The sequence below is a fragment of the Pseudoliparis swirei genome, chromosome 15, assembly GCF_029220125.1.
Source record: "Pseudoliparis swirei isolate HS2019 ecotype Mariana Trench chromosome 15, NWPU_hadal_v1, whole genome shotgun sequence".
In the NCBI taxonomy this organism is placed as follows: Eukaryota; Metazoa; Chordata; class Actinopteri; order Perciformes; family Liparidae; genus Pseudoliparis; species Pseudoliparis swirei.
The window spans coordinates 8,894,228-8,913,584 of NC_079402.1; the positions used below are offsets into that span (position 1 = coordinate 8,894,228).

Consider the following 19,357-nt stretch of genomic DNA (forward strand, 5'->3'; position numbering starts at 1 on the left):
AGACAAAGGCAGGTGATCAAAAGATCACACCGAAATATTAAATCACACGATCATTACTGTTGGAAAATCCTCCCCCGTTATTCATTCTGAAGGAGAAAGGGGAGGAGCTTTCTGCAATAGAATTCTGGCGAACCTTCCTTCTGCAGGAATATAAATTACTATTCCCTGCATACACCAGTCCCTTTCCCCTCTATAAATGTTCATACAGTCCCTTAAATGTCCCATCAGTGGCCCATGGGGAGTCAACTAGAATGGGATCGTGAAAATACATTTTAATAGGTGTGAACTTCCTCCAGCTCAATTCAAATGGCGGAAGTATAATCGTCAACATTTGGAGGCTTGAACTGTCTTCACAAGCTCTGAGAATAAGAATGATCACTCTGACTCAGAAGCCTTTTTGAAAGTCCTGTGCAGCGGCGGCCTGATATCCTGTTGCTCCACGCAGCGCAACATGTAATGGCAAAAAGAAGAAAAACGCTTTGAAAGAATTGCTTTTTTGGTTCAACAACAACTATGGCTCCTTTCAAAGATGCACTATAAATATCATCTAGAATCTTTCGCACAATGCAATTTCCTCCTATTTTGTCCACCCTTTGTAACACACGTAATTTTTTTTAAAGGGGTTGCAACCCAAGCCAGTAGGGGCGAGATCCCCCTAGCGACGCTGGCACTCAGTGGCACCTCAGTGGCAAGTCTGTGGCAAGTGCCGCTCGGTGCCAGTACTCAGCGACAACTCACTGGCACCTCACTGGCACCTCACTGGCAACTCACTGGCACCTCACTGGCACCTCACTGGCAAGTGCCACAGACATAGATAATGTATTTTTAGACTTACTTAAAATATGCTTGCTGTACAATACTGCTGTACTATATTGAATATTGTTTTGCTACTACTACGTTTCACTAAATATATAACACTTATATACCATGATATGTATAATGTACCCGCCTTTCTTTAATAATAATAAATATATAATTATTCTCTTTACCATCTCATACTGTCATACCTTCATGAAATTCTCCTTTGCGGAGATGCCACTGTTACTCTAAAGTTTAACCACTGGCACTCAGTGACACTTGCACTTGCCATCAGTTGCCAGCAGTTGCCAGCAGATGCCACTAGCCACTACTAGTCAAAAGTGCCACTACTAGTCAAAAAGTGCCAGCAGACGGAGGGTCGGCCGCGGTGCGAGGTCTGCGACGATTTAGTGACAAGCTTCACTGAAGTGGAAGAAATCACTTTCATGATCACAGAATGGAGGAGCTGCGGTTTAGCTAGATAGATAGATAGCTAAAATAGCTAGATACACAGATGGATGTGTGTTATATATATAAAAGACACTAATTAATATATATATATATATTAATTAGTGTCTTTAATAGACCTACTGACAATATGCAATAAGATAGTGCTGTACATTACTGCTGTACTATATTTAATATTGTTTTGCTACTACTACGTTTCACTGTAATCTATTACACTTATATACCATGATATTGTAACGTCTCGGACGTTATGGCACTGATGACACGGAGACGGACGACGTTATTAATCCTCCCTTTATTGGGCATCCACCAACACATACAGCGTGTTCCTCTCAGCTTAGCAGGTCGAAAGTCAACAACAACGGTTCCGTCAACCACCCTTAACTCCCGTTTTCCGACAGGTTAACCCGCCTCCTCTACTCCGCCAATCACAGGCACGCCCTCGACCAGCATGCACGGTGCCACACTTTGATTGACAGCCACTTCACAGGGTCGCTACAATATATTCTGACGAAGTAGAAGCAAAACAATAAAAGACACTATATATATATATATATCCATCATCTATCTATCTATCTATCTAGCTAAACCGCAGCTCCTCCATTCTGTGATCGGCACTTTTTAACCAGTAGTGGCACGACATGATAAAAAATAATTATATATTTTTATTATTAAAGAAAGGCGGGTATACATATCATGGTATATAAGTGTTATATATTACGAAGTAGTACGTAGTAGTAAACAATATTCAATATAGTATCGTATTGCATATTTTAAGTAGTAAAAATACCAGTGATTGCACTCGCCCTCTCTCACCCAAGCTGCCTCTTGTTTCACTTCTTCTTTTTACGTCTTTACAGCTCTTCCCTTTCCCTCCAAATCGGCTCTTCTATCTCCTCACCTCTCTCTCTCTCTCTCTCTTTCTCTCCCTTCAATCCCACCATTTCCATTTCTATTTCTACATCTTAGCTCCTCTCTCCTCCTCTTCCTCCCTATCTCCCACAGGTCCCCTCTGGTCACCACCTCCTCTTCCTCTCTATCTCCCACAGGTCCCCTCTGGTCACCGCCTCTTCCTCCTCATCTTTCCCTTCTTCCTCCCCTGTCAAAATCTCCCCTCTCTGTATCTCTCCCTTTTCCTTTCAGCCCCGTACTTCGAGGTCATGCAGTATCACATCGATCTGGGCCATTGCTCTTCCAATATCCGAATAAAGGCGTGCCTCTCATTTCAAGAGAGACCATTAGCCAATCATTCATCGAGATGATACCATTAACCAATCATTAATCGGGGTCCTATTTAAACGGGGGCGCTGATTGGGCCAATGGTGACCACTGACCTGCGTGTCAACAAGAGGCAATTAAACATCAGTTAAACATTCGATCCCTCGGCAGCTGTTAATGATCTAAGTGGGTGTCCTGAGGATTCAATCAAACAGGCTCAGTAAGACCAGGTGGCTGTAGCTTTGGTTTAAACAAATGCTAACAGCTAATCAATGTGTTGCGCAATGTAAGTATCTGTAAGAACTCGTTTGAAACTAAACTGTGATATGTTGTGAGCTTGAAAACTAGAGTAGACATGTTGGCATTTGCAGGACGCATTTGTTTACAAACATTTCAGCATGTGAGGTTGACACTGAGTTGGGTTGCAGACATCATATTTTGCCTTAGTGCAACAGCTGGCAGAAATACAGCCGCTGATCACAAATGATGTAACCTTACAAGTGCAACCTTGTGTACATGTTGGATTATAAAGCATGTGTTGAGACTGAAACAGAAGTTTATATCTATTCATCCACCCATCCATTCATTCATGCATAACCCCCACTGAAGGGGGTGGGTGGGGGTAAAGTGAGCGCGGGGTTACATCTTATTGGAACGTGCACGTTATGTCCGCGGTCTCGTGCAGTAGGTCTCGCCGGTACACGTGTTGGTAGAGAGGTTGAGTCGAGCCAAGCAGCGCGCGCGCGCTCTGGAAAGCTTTTAGGGTGTTTACTGAAACAAGGGCAGAAAAAAACCCAACCTTTTTTTCATTTTTTTTCCATCTCCAGTATGAGGACGAAGTGCCAATCCTGCGCTCTGTGTGATAATGGGATCGTTTTCTTTCGAAGACATCAAGCCATCTGATGTCTCTGGATTCCACTGTTTTGGAATGTGTTCGATGCGCATTAACCGTGTTGTTCTCTTCCTGGGCTTGGCGTCACATTTTCTCTGCCACTGGATTATGTGGGAATGTCTCTGTTTGATTCCGCGACCTGTTCAGTCATCGAAAAGCTTGAATTGTGAAAATCTTTTGAGATGAAAAAAAGCACTTTTGGGGATCATGTTTTGCTTGTGCGCGGCTCGTGCCTAACCTCGCGCCCCAGCAGCCTGTTGTCTGTGTCCGTGGAGGAACGCACAACTTTGCCGCGAATTGGAGCCGGAGTTGGGGTCGCAGCCGCAGGTCTGAGCGCCGCACGAGGGCCACGCGCAGGGGGCCAGGAGGAGGACCAACTGAGCGGCCCCGGTGTTCCGCCATTCTGTGGTTGGACGGTGAATCCGGTGCAGCTGTGGAGCGCGGATGATGAAGACGGGGGTGATGATGATGATGATGATGATGATGATGAATGGCCGGACAGCTCGAGCAGACACCGGAGTCTTATGTGTACTGCTGTGCGCGCTAGTCTTTCTCCCGCCGTGCGCTCACTCTCACCCACAGCCATGCCAGGTGCTGAAACGGATCGGCCACACGGTTCGGGTCGGGGCTCTGTACGTTCAGCCTCGCTTGCTCTCCGCCAACGCCGGCAGCGGTTCTGAGGACTGGGACACCGGTCGAGGTTTTATTGGGAGCGAGGAGCCGCGGATAGAGTTGGAAAAGCCGGTTAAAACAAGTGCCGGTGCGCCCGGATACGAAAGCCTCAGGACTAGAGGCACCGTTAATAACCAGCGGGGAGCCAGCAGGAGTAGGAGCCAGGCACGGCAGCGCGAGGAGAACACCTCGAGGGAGAACCGCGTGTTCGCACCGCGGGATTCGAGCCTGCTCGCGGTCGAGGCTCTCAACCGGGCTGGGTTGCTGCCATACAATTTATCCTTGGAGCTTGTCATGGCCGTTGGGTCCGGTCTCGGGGAGCTGCCCGCGCTCTCCACCTCCTCTGCGGGAAGCCCCGAGAGCGAAGACCCGCTGTCCTTCTTGGAGAGCGTGTGTCACACCGTGGTCGTGCAGGGGGTGTCCGCCATGATCTCCTTTCCACGGAACCGGGACGAGTTTGTCATGTTGGAGTTTGTCTCGCTTGCGCTTCAGGTGCCAGTAGTCAGCGTTGTACAGAGGGAGTTTACGCGCCACAGTGAGGTATAAAACAAAAGTTATTCCTATTATATCTGAACTGCTGTTAACTGTTGATTCCTGCACTTCAGCATGCAGCTGCGGGGGCTGCTGCAGATGTTACGTATATAACGCATTGGCTGGGACGGGCCGGTGATGTCTAACCATGCACGGATAGTAGCACACAGCAGTTTCACATGAATAGATTCCTCTCCGTTTGAAGACGTGAGTAAAATGAGTTTAGCTGGATGTATACTGGCCCATAGATGCACAGAGGCTATAGGGAGAAACACTTGCTGCTGCTGCTCTTTTCCCTCTTCTTATATCAGGTGTTATAACATCACCATATATGTACTTCTTCATTCTTGTTCAGTGTTGATTTATCTTGTTAACATGGCCTGCGTGATTTGACATTGTGGACCCGACTTGTGATCTAAACCGATGTTTTTGATCGTCACACTGCATCACATTAGAGACTCTGAGATAAAGCTGCAGTTGCTTCAAACTGAGACCAAATTAACGAGCACAGCAGGCGCTGTCCATGGTGCTGAAATATACCACAACAACACACAATCACAGGGTGTCTCTTTTCAGAAACGGGGGAGAGCGCCTTCTCTCTTATTATATAAATAAGGTTTCCAGTCAAATGCAACACATGCCCTGCGGTAACAATGCACAAACAAACACTTTGCGGGTATTCATCAGAGGCTCACCCCCAGAGGAAGAGGAGGAGGGGGAGGGGGGAGTGAGAGAGAGAGAGAGACAGACAGAAGAGAGAGTGAGAACATAACATTTTAGTGTAGGATAATAACTTTTTTTTAAATAAATAGCATCTCTAACCTCAAGTTCTGCTGACATCTATAAATACAGTTCTTTTTACCAAACAATACCCACTTGGCAGGAAAACCTCACTCTAGGAGTTCTGCATCCTATGCATAACAAGTGGAGTTATTGCACAATGTGCAGTGAGTGTTGCTTGTTTATAACTTGTCATCCATCCAAAATCATCATCTTGAACTGAAAAAAACTATTTGATTAAGATCCTTCCTCAATAAAAATAGATTTAGTCTTTGAATAGTTTTGGTGTGTGCACAAGCTGTGACAATATACACAAATGTATGTGTACTTTTAGAAGTCTCTGACAACAATGGCACTGTAACGCTGTTGGAACAGTTAGTACATGCTATTGTTGACATAACATGGTTAGCTCTGTTCCCCCTGATGGATCCAGGGTTAAGTTTAAGCGACTATTCAATTCAATTCAGCCTGCCCCAAAACCTCACATCACAGAAGGAGGACTACAACTCCTTTGTAAAGTATCGCCTTCGTGTTTGATGAAAATCAACCACGAAGGTTTGTGCCAAACTATTGTGCCAAACACTCTAATTGATGGTTATCTGTGGAGTTCACAGCTGGAGTGAGAGTGAGAGAAAAGTAGCTGAAAGTTTAAACACTCTAAATTAATAACTGGGATCGTTGATCAATAAGCATTCTCCAGAATAGACACCTGCCGTGTGTGTGTGTGTGTGTGTGTGTGTGTGCAGTAGAAATCTCTCACAAGTACAACAGACAGTCACAAACACAATGATTTAATATAACTGTGCACTATTTAATTAGGTGGCACCAACAAGGCCGTTATTGCATATCAATGAGTATGGAGTAGTAGTACGAGAGTGTGTGTGTGTGTGTGTGTTTAAAAAAAAAAAAGTCCGACGCACAACCTTCCTGGGAGGGGCAACACACACACACACACACGCTCACATTACTTTAGCTCAGTAGGTGGCAAGTGTCCCAGAACCCTTCAGTCTAACTAATGGTTAGGGTGCGTGTTTGTGTGTGTGTGTGTGTGTATGTGTGTGTGTTTCCAGGGTGTTATCCCATTTCTTGCTCTGCAGAATGAAAGTCTTACGCTGTAAAACCAGCGTCCAAACCAGTATAGATATAGCAGTCAAACCAACAGACATATATTAATTATGTGATGATGAATACACTCAAAAAAACGATTCAAGCCCTTCTTAGAGGTGACACATTTAAATATTGTTTAATTTAAATGTGTCACCTCGAAGAAGGGCTTGAATCGTTTTTGTGAGTGTAACCTAAATAAATCTAATAAATGAAAGTATTCATACATTTTGTGTTACACCCATTCAATATAAATATCTATTTTTGTAATTGATTTATTTAAATGTATCAAACAATATTTAAATGTGTCACCTCTAAGAAGGGCTTGAATCGTTTTTTTGAGTGTAGACCAAAATATGAAGTGCAGCTCTAAGCGACTAAGCGTTGATAATTTAGCATATAAAAAGAGCAGGGACTGAGAAACTCCCTGGGAAATACCAGTTGTCAATTTCAGGTGGAACTCCAACACACGAGACGACCCTCGAGGTCGTGTGAAGTTAAGATAAAGCATCTTCATACGACAACTCGAAGCATGCAAATGCTGCTGCTTCATCTAGTTATGTGCAAACATATGCTCTTAGCATGCATGGAGAAAGGAAAAAATGGTCGCAGATTCTGTACAGAATGTTTTGATGTTGGTAAAAAAAGCACAATGCAGTACTCAAACAGAAAGGACTTTGAGAAGCACAAGGTCCAATAGACAGAAGATCAGTCCAGAATAAAGCAGGTATCCAAAAATTCCAGAAGCAGAATCAAAAACATAAAACACAGTCAAATTACTACAAGGAATACATGAGGAGAGACGTCTGGAAAGCTTGACAAGGAAGTACGAAGACAAACTGTCATGAGAGAAGAAGAGGGAAGAATAACGTGGGATCAGGTGAAAACAATCTCGCCGTAAATGAACAATGAATTAAAAGTGTCTGTAATGAAAGAGGTGACTATTGAACTAAAACGGCAACAAATTAATGAGCAAAACATGAAAATGAAGGAAAAAATAACCAGATTATGTCATCTGTGTAACGAGTGCAACATAAAGCAAAGAAGTTCACGAGGTATACGCCGTGTTGTCGGTTCAACTCTCTTTTACAATCGGATGTACAAACCCAGTGTTAAAAATGCAGTTTTAAAGTGAATTGACTTGGTCAGAGTCATTACAACTAGAGCATCCCCACTGCCTATTAACAACCCAGTGATGACAACGTTCACTGTTACTCTGGAAAGCTCCGCCCCCTCCTTCTCCTTTCAAATTGAGTTTCATCACGTGCATTTTAATTCTGGAAAGACTACAGTAATTTTCTCAAAATCACTTTTTTATATAAAATGTTGATATTTCAGCAGAAGCAACAGTTTATAATAACGCTATACTGAGTTCAACTTACACTCAAGCTGCTTATCTATCTTGAAATATCAAATTACAGACGGCTAACATGACCGAGTCAAAAGCCATACAGTAGAATTAAAGAGCACATTAACATTAATCCCCGCCCTAGTCGATGTGTCCTTGAGCAAGACACTGAACCCCGAGTTGCTCCCTGCAGCTGTGCACACGGTGGATGAATGTAACATGATTGAAAGTCCATTTGGATAAAAGGGTCCGCTAAATCAAATGTAATGTAAAATAACACTGAACATAGTGATCACAACACACTGAGAAGTGTTGATTTTGATTGACACTCGGACTAGTGTGGGTTGGAATAGCCTACTCAGCTTATCTTTGCTTTTTGGATGCTCATTATGGGTATGATGTGTTTTCGGATGACATTTTTTTAACAATTTTACACCTGTCTTCTGGCAAGTTTACGATTTGGACCGGACTCTATTTAATTGGGTCGGTTTTAAGTTGTTATTGGGCTGCAAACTGGCAAAATGGTTTGGCGATACTGAATATAGTACTTACCCATGATGTAAATGGTTTGTCCCACTGCCCGGTGCGTCTAACCTCTGTGTAGCCGTGTTAGTTTCCAGGAGCTTCAATTACCCATGAGTGATCTTAGGCTAATAGGCAGTGGAGATGGAATAGTGATAGTCATGACTCCAAGATGTTTTTTGGAATTGATACTTTTACTGAGAGAATATAGTAAACATCACTGATCGTGAGCCGGAGATTGTCTTCTCAATTACAAGCAGGGACATTAGTCTGTAGATAATGGTGATTAGGTTATTGGCATAATTATACCCTCAGAATATATCCAGGGAGATGAATTATGGGGCTTTGCGGACTATGAGGAGATTTACTGGAGGTTTTCACTGTTCCTTCATGAATAACACAGTTGCATTGGAGGGGTGGAGGGTGGGGGGGGTGAAAGGCTAAGAGTTATGGATGGGTCTAGGGTTAGGGGTTGGGGCTGTGAAAAAGTGACAGAAAACAAACAAATTATGCAGTTGTAATATAGATTTTATTAATAACATTTTGTTGTCATCATTGCAAAACGGGAGGAAATGTTTTGTGTTATCTTCTGTGGGGAAAAAAACCCAACCAAAAACCCATTTTTATCCGTTTTTCACACTTTCTCCACAATGAATTATCTAATTAAGGAAAGATCAATACCAAGCCATTACCAGTTTATTTGATTTGTCCACTGGCTCGTGATTTTGCCAGTCCATGCAAGGCATGCACGTTTTATTTAAAATGAAAAAATAAAAACAGAAACTCTATTTGGGCTGTGCTGTGATGTCACAGACAAAAAAAAAGTGATTTCTAAAGAGAGAAAAGTGATGAAAGCGAGCAGAGTCACAACAAAGATTTCTGCCTGTTTATTTACACGAGGAACAAAGAGGGGGTTACAGACTTATCGTGATCACAGCGCAGAAGTGCTGCAGCTGAGAATAAATCCTCCAACCCTCCTGGGGGATGAGAGGAGGTGAGAGTCTGATGCCCTGCGGACCGCATTTCCGTTTCTTTCCCTGAAACAGGACTTATAAAACTGAACTAAACTATATAATATTATATAATATTGCATCTTTTTGTAATTCTGTTGCAGCCTCAATCCGTCCATGTATATGCAATAAGCAGATGAATAATGATGGGCTTATTTGCATGCCCATTGGGTAATGTGACTAATGAAATTTATGAAATGAACCAATAGATTAATATAATGGACTTTTAGTGCAAAGCTTGTGGAAAAGTTGGAAAGTCAATTAAACAAGAGAACCTGAGTGCATTTTAAGTGTGTGTAGTTATGTGTGTGTGTGAGTGCAACACACATTGATTGCCTGGGTGACTGGTATGTTGGTGCGCTCTATGCCAAGGCACACTGACGCAGATCTGGCAGCCCAGTCCAGGTGACTGTATGAACTCTGAAACGTACCCGCTCTGATCTCCTGGCTCACTGTAATCCTGTGAGTGCGATGCGGTGCATGTGTGTGTGGAGGACGTCTGCACTGGTCAGATCGTAAAGGTTCTGACCCATACGCTGGTTTCGCCTGCAGCCAATTACCTACACATCAGACATTACATTGTATTACTGTCAACAATGTTCAGCAGCATACAATATTGTTTTAGTATAACATGTCCATTCTTTCAAAAAGCATCTTTTGTTACAATGAGGTTTGAAAATGGGTGTTTAATCAGCTTTATTTCACAAAATGGCTGTGCACAGAAGATGTGCTGTCACGTTCAGGAGCAGCTGATCAGGTCATGTCACTCAATAATCATCAGTGGGCTATGAGCAGTTTGATTCATACAAATGTACTATTATTATAGTAGAAACAGTAGGATGTTGATGGCTAGTGACTTAATGAACTTAGAGAAATGTATGTCCACCACTTCACAGAAAATACTGTATTATGCTGATAAATTACAGTCATCTGTAATTAACCGACCACATTACCTGTTCATTTAAAGGCAAAGGAAGAACATTGGACTGTATGTTACAGTTATTATAAAATACTGTCAAATACTATTGTGAATCCTTAGTGAATTGACAGCAGCAGTTTGGTTAAACACTGCAGGGGCTTGTGCAGGTGCACTGATCGCACCCCATGCTGGACATTCCTCAGGATGCTCAAGAAATGTACAATTCAGAAGTTCTCAATGGTGATTTAACAGGCTGACATTAAGCCAAACCACCCAGGAGGTGAGACATCAATCCATCATGCATATATCGGGTGGAAAATGGTCATATGCAATGTAGTGGAACAACATAACTTGATGTATGTCTGTCTGTGTGGTCCTTAAACAGAATGCATTGTTGTGTACAGGCGTGTACGGGCCAATTCAAAACAATACTGACGGAAAGAGCATTTCCTAAACTCCAACGAAAAGCAAGCACTCAGCCTTTCACGTAATAATAAATATAGTTTGGGTCCATTTTTATTTCAGAGCTCAGAATTTTGTTTCTTCTTTATATCTTTGGTGAAGTAAAATGTATTTTGAAAATAAGCAGGGCAGAATCAAGCTTCTGATTTGTGAATATTTCTGGGCCATTTAGCCAGAATGGCTTTCATCACCGCTAGGAGACCACCCTGGTTTCATTACTGACCGAGGTGGAAATCACACACCGATGCTGTGGTCCAGCCATTGATCTCTCCCGACATCATCAGTGAAGTGAGGAATCCCATGAATAGTAAAGCAGAGTTAAATCACATAGAATTGACCAAGCATAGTATGTGAAAGGCCCAGTCGAGTTTCTTCAGGTTTTAGATATAGAATAAACCTGAAATAGATGTTGTGTATTTCTCATGATGGTAATAATGATATTCCGGTGAGCAGTTGACTGGAGGCTGAAATCTATTATATCCCTTTGAATGTATTTATTCTGGAGGAACAAATTGAATTCTTAGGCAGAAACTAACTCTGCTGGCGAATTTTTAACCTTTGTGTGTTTCTTTCTTTCCTTTTTCCGTCCTCTATTCTCCGCTCTACTTCATCTGCTTCAACTTCCTGTTTCCCATAACCCACCCCCCCTCCCCCGCTATTCCTTAATGTTGCACCTAACCTCCTCCACCATCCTTCCATTGTCCTTTTTATGCCTTTTTATCAATCTTTCTACTTTCCCGCAATCTACCCTCCCTTACAAAAAAACATCCTCTGATGTCCTTCACTTATCTCTCTGCTCTCTATGAGATCCAACTGACCCTCATCAACCCCTCGTCCCGCCCCTCACCCCAACATGTCCATCCCCCTCATGTCCTTCTGTTTATTTTTTAACGGCCCCTTATCTCTATCCCTTCTCTCCAATCCCATATGCCTCATATCTCTCTTCCATTGGTCCTCTAATCACTTAAATCGCACTCACCCTCTCCCCTTGTACATTCCTTTCCCAAATCACTTGCCCATCCACTCGATACCCTTTTACAATCTCCCCGCAGAATCCTCTCCATTTCCAGCTGGCGATGCGGACCAGGGAGGCCCCCCCATCCCGCCTCCTCTCTACTCTGCTGATGATAAACGGCTGGTTGGACGTCAGTATTTTGCTCTGTCGGGAATGGGACATTAGCGACTTCCTCCTCCTCATCAACAACAACACCCGCTTCCACTTGGGCACCGTTGTCAATCTGACGACTCCCTTCTCGACCTTATCATCCTCATCTTCATCATCACACTCGCGACCGGCATCCGGCAAGACGGCGGGAGCGCGGGCGTCTTCGTCGTCGTCGTCTTTGCCCTACTTCTCCCCCTCCGCCTCAACCACCGCTTCTCCGTCCACCTCCTCCTCCTCCAAAGTCGACCAGCAGCAAGCTCTCATGCGGCAGCTGGAGGCCCTGAGAGAGCCTGCGTCCACAAGGGGAGTGGTGACATTTGGGTGCGAGATCCGCGAAGTGCGGCGCCTCTGGACGCTGGCCAGTCGGATGACGCTCCCGGAGTTTCACTGGGTTTTGGGCGACAGCCAGAATGTGGCCGAGTTGAGAACAGAGGGGCTGCCGCTGGGGCTACTGGCTCACGGGGTCACGGAGTCCCCTTCTCTGGATCACTTCGTCCACGACTCGTTGGAGCTGGTTGCGCGGGCTGTGGGCAGTGCGGCGCAACAGAATCCTGCTCTGGCCCTCATACCGGGGACGACTAACTGTATGGATATACTAAAGAGCAACAGCAGCTCAGGGGAGTACTTGTCAAGGTAGGGAATCATGTGGATACCTAAGTCACAATTACACCTACACATTCACATCACACATCAAATGCACTTTTGTATTGTCCCCAAAGTGGCAAACTACCACATATAACTGTATGATCATTTACATTCTCAACCACGTCTACACTCAAAAAAACGATTCAAGCCCTTCTTCGAGGTGACACATTTAAATATTGTTTGATACATTTAAATAAATCAATTCCAAAAATAGATATTTATATTTAATGGGTGTAACACAAAATGTATGAATACTTTCATTTATTAGATTTATTTAGGTTAGATGGTGTGCATATCAACTCAAAATAAATGTGTTTCATTGAGGACTACCCTTTGCGCATGCGCCTTCTGAAAATCAATTGTTTGTATGAGGTGAATACATTTTCAGGGCTGTATGGTGGTGGTGTAGTGGCTAGCACTGTCGCCTCTAAGCCAGAGGGCCGTGGGTTCAATTCCCTGTCGGGGCGGTCCTTCTGTGTGGAGTTTGCATATTTTTTTAGTTAGTTAGTTTATATTTTGAGTTGGACAAACACAAATTAATTTAATTTAATGAATATCGTTATTTTATTTTAGATGTATTTGAGACAAATGAGTTGGACTAACTTAATTACATTGTATTGCACTGATGTGATAAATTTGAGTTGGAGTTGCATATAATTATTGGATGGAAAACCTGCCAACAATTTAATTGAGTTCATCCAATGAGTCATTTCTTTGAGTGTAGTGCAACACTGATGCCTGAAGTCTCTTCAGGTGCTTCCCCACGGTGTTCCCCAGCGTACGCCTTTATGTTCCAGGCAAATAGAGCGATGCGAGGATCAGGCGTAGAAAACTACTTGCTAATCTTGTCTGTCTGTTTTGGGGAGTCGTTGGCAAGGGAACACACGGTGACTTTTTTGAGCGATTGTGCTGCAAACAGCTGCCGGCCGCATTCAAAAACCTGAGTCGTCTCCACCCAACGGCCCTCGTTCTACTCCCCCCCCCCCCCCCTCGGACCCTTTCTCTCTGCGCTGCTGTTCATTTATGTGATTCAGGTTTTGGTCTTTGAGAGTGTTCTTCTCTCACATCACGCATGTGTTTTGGTCACTTCAGAAATACAGGTTGATACAAACATCTACGAAGGTGGATGCATATGCACTAGTAAGCAGCCTATTTGAATGTGCTTCATACACAGTAGATTCAATAACTGCAGCAGTGTGGTCAAATGACACGATGCCATGAATTTTTTTTATTCAGTCAATCAAATACAATACAATATTATACTATTTAATATACACAACATAAAGACTGAAAAGGTATAGATAGAAGCAACAAATGCTTCTATATTCCTATCCTAAATTAATAGAAAATAAATCAGAAAAATAATATAAAATAAAGGACCAAAAAAAAAAAAAACCAGAAAGTCATTTCAGCCATTTCAGTCTATAAAGCAAATACACTGTATATCACAGCATATATGTTTGTGCTGTATATATATATATATATAATATGTGTATATGTATGCATGTATGTGTATATATATATTTATATATATATATGTGTATGTGTATATGTATATATATATGTATATACAGGACTGTCTCAGAAAATTAGAATATTGTGATAAAGTTCTTTATTTTCTGTAATGCAATTAAAAAAACAAAAATGTCATGCATTCTGGATTCATTACAAATCAACTGAAATATTGCAAGCCTTTTATTCTTTTAATATTGCTGATTATGGCTTACAGCTTAAGAAAACTCTAAAATCCTATCTCATAAAATTAGAATATTTCCTCAGACCAAGTAAAAAAAAAGATTTATAACAGCAAAACAAAATCAAACATTTGAAAATGTCCATTAATGCACTCAGTACTTGGTTGGGAATCCTTTTGCATGGATTACTGCATCAATGCGGCGTGGCATGGAGGCAATCAGCCTGTGGCATTGCTGAGGGTTTATGGATGCCCAGGATGCTTCAATAGCGGCCTTTAGCTCATTTGCATTGTTGGGTCTGGTGTCTTTCAGCTTCTTCTTCATAATACCCCACAAATTCTCTATGGGGTTCAGGTCAGGGGAATTGGCAGGCCAATCGAGGACAGTAATGCCATGGTCAGTACACCAGTTACTGGTGGTTTTGGCACTGTGGGCAGGTGCCAGATCATGCTGGAAAATGAAATCCTCATCTCCATAGAGCTTTTCAGCAGACGGAAGCATGTAGTGCTCTAAAATCTCTTGGTACACAGCTGCATTTACTCTGGACTTGATGAAACACAGTGGACCAACACCAGCAGCTGACATGGCTCCCCAAACCATCACTGACTGTGGGAACTTCACACTGGATTTCAAGCAACTTGGATTTTGCGCCTCTATTTTTTTGTGTCTTACCCTCCTAATGGAGGGTGTCAATGATGGTCCTCTGGACAGCAGTCAGATCAGCAGTCTTCCCCATACTTGTGATTTAGTTTACTGAACCAAGCTGAGTGTTTTTCAAGGCTCAGGAAACCCTTGCAGGTGTTTCGAGTTAATTAGACGATTCAAGTGATTTGTTTAATACCCTACTAGTATACTTTTTCATGATATTCTAATATTTAGAGATAGGATATTTGAGTTTTCTTAAGCTGTAAGCCATAATCAGCAATATTAAAAGAATAAAAGGCTTGCAATATTTCAGTTGATTTGTAATGAATCCAGAATGCATGACATTTTTGTTTTTTTAATTGCATTACAGAAAATAAAGAACTTTATCACAATATTCTAATTTTCTGAGACAGTCCTGTATATACACACACACAACCAATATTGAATATATATATATATATATTCAATATTGTCCTCATCTTCTCTCATTATTTCTATTTGATTCCCACTCTCACTCTCACTAACCACTAACACGCTCTCTAGCTATCTCTAGATAATGAGAGAAGATGAGGACAATATTGAATATATACAGATATACAACATGAACCTGTGTGTCTTAGTCCCATCAGAGAAGGGCTGTGTCTATCTGCTGTGTGGGTTGACGAGGTAAGCATAGAGTGTTTTTTCAGAGCCATTTAGCTTCAATCAGCTGCTGGCCACATACAAAAACCTCGGTGATCTCCACCCAACAGCCCCCACTGTAAGTAAGGTTCATTTATTTTGCACTTATCACAGACAAAGTGTCACAAAGTGCAGTACAGTCAATTACAACAAATTGGCAAAAACAGGGGCCAAAACATTTCAACAGTTAAAAGAGAAAAGAGAAATACACAGTAAAAGATGGTGCAGTAAAAAACACAATAAGAAAAGAAAAAACAACAGAGATAAGAAACAGGCCATAGAATATGTAATTTAAGCAAATGCCAGTGTAAACAGGTATATTTGTTGGGATGGTGTTTAAATGATACTATTGAATCTCACAACCGTAGTGGTGCAGGCAGAGCATCCACAGCGTTGGTGCTACTGCCTCAATAACTCGAGTCTGTGGGACTGACAGAACATTGTGGGAGTTTGGATCTGAGATTGCGGGCTGTTGAATATGGGCGGAGTAGTTCAGCCACATATGACGGAGTCTGGCCGCGCAGTGTGCATTGTGGAAGAATGTACTTCTCACACATCATGCAGACGTGTAATCATACTTAGTTAGATGCATACAAGTTAGTCTGAAACAAATATTCATACTCTTTTCTAAAAGTGCATGCATGCACGATCGCGGGGCACATTTTTACGCACACACCCGATGCACTCAATAACTGCAGCCGCGTGGTGAAATGATAAAGTGTGATGATTTACATTTAGCAGCAGTGTCGTAATCCGCAGCTCAGCCACTCTACGTTATAATGCCACAGTAAAAACGTGTGATGAAGAGTGTCTGATCATACACCCGTGCATTACCATGAGAGTCTGACCTTTTCTACTCAAAACATCTGAATCAGCAGGATAATCTCCCCAGAATGAGAACGTGTTTGAATGGAAGCTGGAGCAGATTTCGGGTTGTGTTTTTCATCTCTTTGGTTCATTATATGCTCTCGTAAAGTGTTGATTAGCCTGCCAGCGTTTTACATATCACAGAGCCAAGAACACGTGTTACAGAACCGTATACCACGTTTATAAAAGCCTTGTTGTTGAATCTGTGAAGGCAAGGGATTCACCCGAAGAAGTTTTGTGTCTCAAACGTTGACGAATCCAAACTGTTACACACGTCTAATATTTGGAAAAGTCATCCCTCTGATTGGTTCAGATAAAGCTCATTAATTAGACAGTCATACGTACAAGACTGTAACCAGCTGGAGATGCTGCAAAAAGGAAAGGATCTAGGCTTGTATTTATGTTACCTGCAATTATATGGTATTCCCTTTTTTAGTCATTCAATTGTTGTCAAGCCGTTGGATTGTTTGGACTGCCCCCCGAGTTCATGCTGCAGGGTTTCATACATGTTGACTTGTTCTTTTTCCAATTTCCGTAAGTCTCTCCAGGTTAGAAAGATTGGTGATGAATCATCTATAACCATTCACTTCTGTTGCGCAGTGTAACAATTGAATATATTTCCTTTTTTATTATGAACTATAATCTGATTTTGGAGGCGGCGTGGTTTTGTTGGTCTGTCACCCGTATTCTTTTACAGCCTGAACCCAGGCCGTCAAATGTGGTCACTTTGTCATGACCCTCTGCGACTGAAATTCAATTCAATTCAGTTTATTTTTGTATAGCCCAATATCACAAATTAAAAATGTTCCTCAGAGGGCTTTACAATCTGTACACATACGTCATCCCTGTCCCAGGACCTCACATCGGATCAGGAATATCTCACCCAAAAGTTTAAAAACCCTTTCACTGGGAAAAAAAGGGAAAAAACCTTCAGGAGAGCAACAGAGGAGGATCCCTCTCCAGGATTAACAGATGCAATAGATGTCATGTGACCAGAAGGAATTATTACAGAGTTACAACACATTCAATGACAGAGTGTATGAATAGTTGGTCGTAGGCATGGACCAAGTCTTCAGTCTACTCTTAAATGAGGTGACTGTGTCTGCCTCCCGGACTGAAGGTGGAAGCTGGTTCCATAAAAGAGGACACACAACACACCCGTTACGTCTGAACTTACTTAGTTAGGGTTACCTACTTACCTTAAACCCAACCATGATGGTTGAACAAAGTGTTTCTAATGCCTAAACCTATACACATATGTTTAGGCATTCACAACTCACGGGATGAACATACCTTAAATTCAGCCTTAAAGGTTTAAAAGTCTAAATCAAAGTGTTTGTTGTCTCCAGTATACTAATCTCCATCGATGTCTACTGTTTTCACTGTTTTCTACGAAGCATGGGTCATTAAATAAGGATATGCCCACAATGCCTGAGGGCAAAGGGGCCGTGGACTAAGAGGGAGAGTCAAATATACAAACTAGAATGGACACCCGGTAGAGCGCATACCTTCGCATATCACAAGATTGGGCATTGAATTATGAACATGTTGGCATTAGTTGCATGCCAATTGGATAAAAATTGACCGCGCTATGGTAAAAAGAAGATTTTGACCTTTCCATGACCTTGACCTTGACCTTTGACCCGATTGATCCCAAAATCTAATCAAATGGTCATCGGATAATAACCAATCATCCCACCAAATGTCATGCGATTCAAGAAGATGTTGACCTTTTCATGACCTTGACCTTGACCTTTGACCCGATCAATCCCAAAATCTAATCAAATGGTCCCCGGATAATAACCAATCATCCCACCAAATTTCATGCGATTCGGTTCGCGAATAACATGCATACAAATAAATAAATAAATGAATACACGGCGATCAAAACATAACCTTCCGCATTTTCAATGCAAAGGTAAAAAGAGGTTTGTGTGTGTGGAGAGGTTGGAGTTGACTGTCTCAAGTTCTGATATTTGCACAAGAAAGTTGCTAAAAGTAAGCCTTTATATATTTTGAAACCAATGTTGACTTATTTGTTCCCTCCGGGCTGACATTAGACACTGGAGACGTGCTCTGATGCAAGTTTGATATCATTCTAGAATAATGCTGTCTTTATGAAGTCTGGGTTCAGCTTGGATCTGGAGATCAGATAGTATGCCTTTGATGAGATTATTTTGTATTTATAAGATGTTAAAGCTTAAAACATGATTTTCTAAAACATGATGTAATTGTCAATGCTAGGGTCACTAAAGGTCGGAATCAAATAACTCATAATACAATACTATTATGATATATGGCAAATGATAACAATGGTGTGACAGTTATTGTAATACCATCGTTATGGGATAATAATACAACGATGTTGCAATACATTGCAAGACAATCATCTACTACACATCACAATGAAGGCTGAGTTTGAAGATTGGTGTGATCTGAGCAAGGACGCCAGAAGTAAGGAGTAAGGAAGTATTGGCCTCCCCAATAATACCTCTTGGCCTAAGATTAAGCTACATTTAAGACAATAACATCTTGTCACAGAGAATGGAAGTTCCTCAAACACCGATGAAACCCAATTATCTTAAATCTATACGACCACCCTATAGTAGAACATATATTAGAAAAGCTATTGTATTGTGCAAGACAGTACATGAAATCCGACATTATTATTAAGGAAAGGAAAAGATGAAAGGACTGAATAATAATAATAATAATAATCATTTATTTTATATCGCGCTTCTCAAGGCACCCGAAGTCGCTTTACAGAGTCCAGAGTCCAGTAGTCATACACACACACAGTCATACCGGTGGTGGTAAGCTGCATCAGTAGCCACAGCTGTCCTGGGGCAGACTGACGGAAGCGTGGCAGCCAATCAGCGCCTACGGCCCCTCCGACCACCACCAACATTCATTCACATCCATACGAACCGGGGTGA

At 42.1% G+C, this 19,357-nt stretch overlaps 1 protein-coding gene across 1 annotated transcript in view; it reads left to right on the forward strand.

Annotated features, from left to right (window-relative positions):
* The first annotated feature begins 3,820 nt into the window (after positions 1-3,820).
* The window catches only part of grin3a (glutamate receptor, ionotropic, N-methyl-D-aspartate 3A), a 79,254-nt gene continuing 63,717 nt past the window's right edge, over positions 3,821-19,357 (forward strand). Inside the window, exons 1-2 of the mRNA XM_056433174.1 lie at positions 3,821-4,588; positions 11,777-12,522. Coding sequence (XP_056289149.1) covers positions 3,821-4,588; positions 11,777-12,522 — 1,514 coding nt within the window. The remainder of the gene's footprint in view (positions 4,589-11,776; positions 12,523-19,357) is intronic.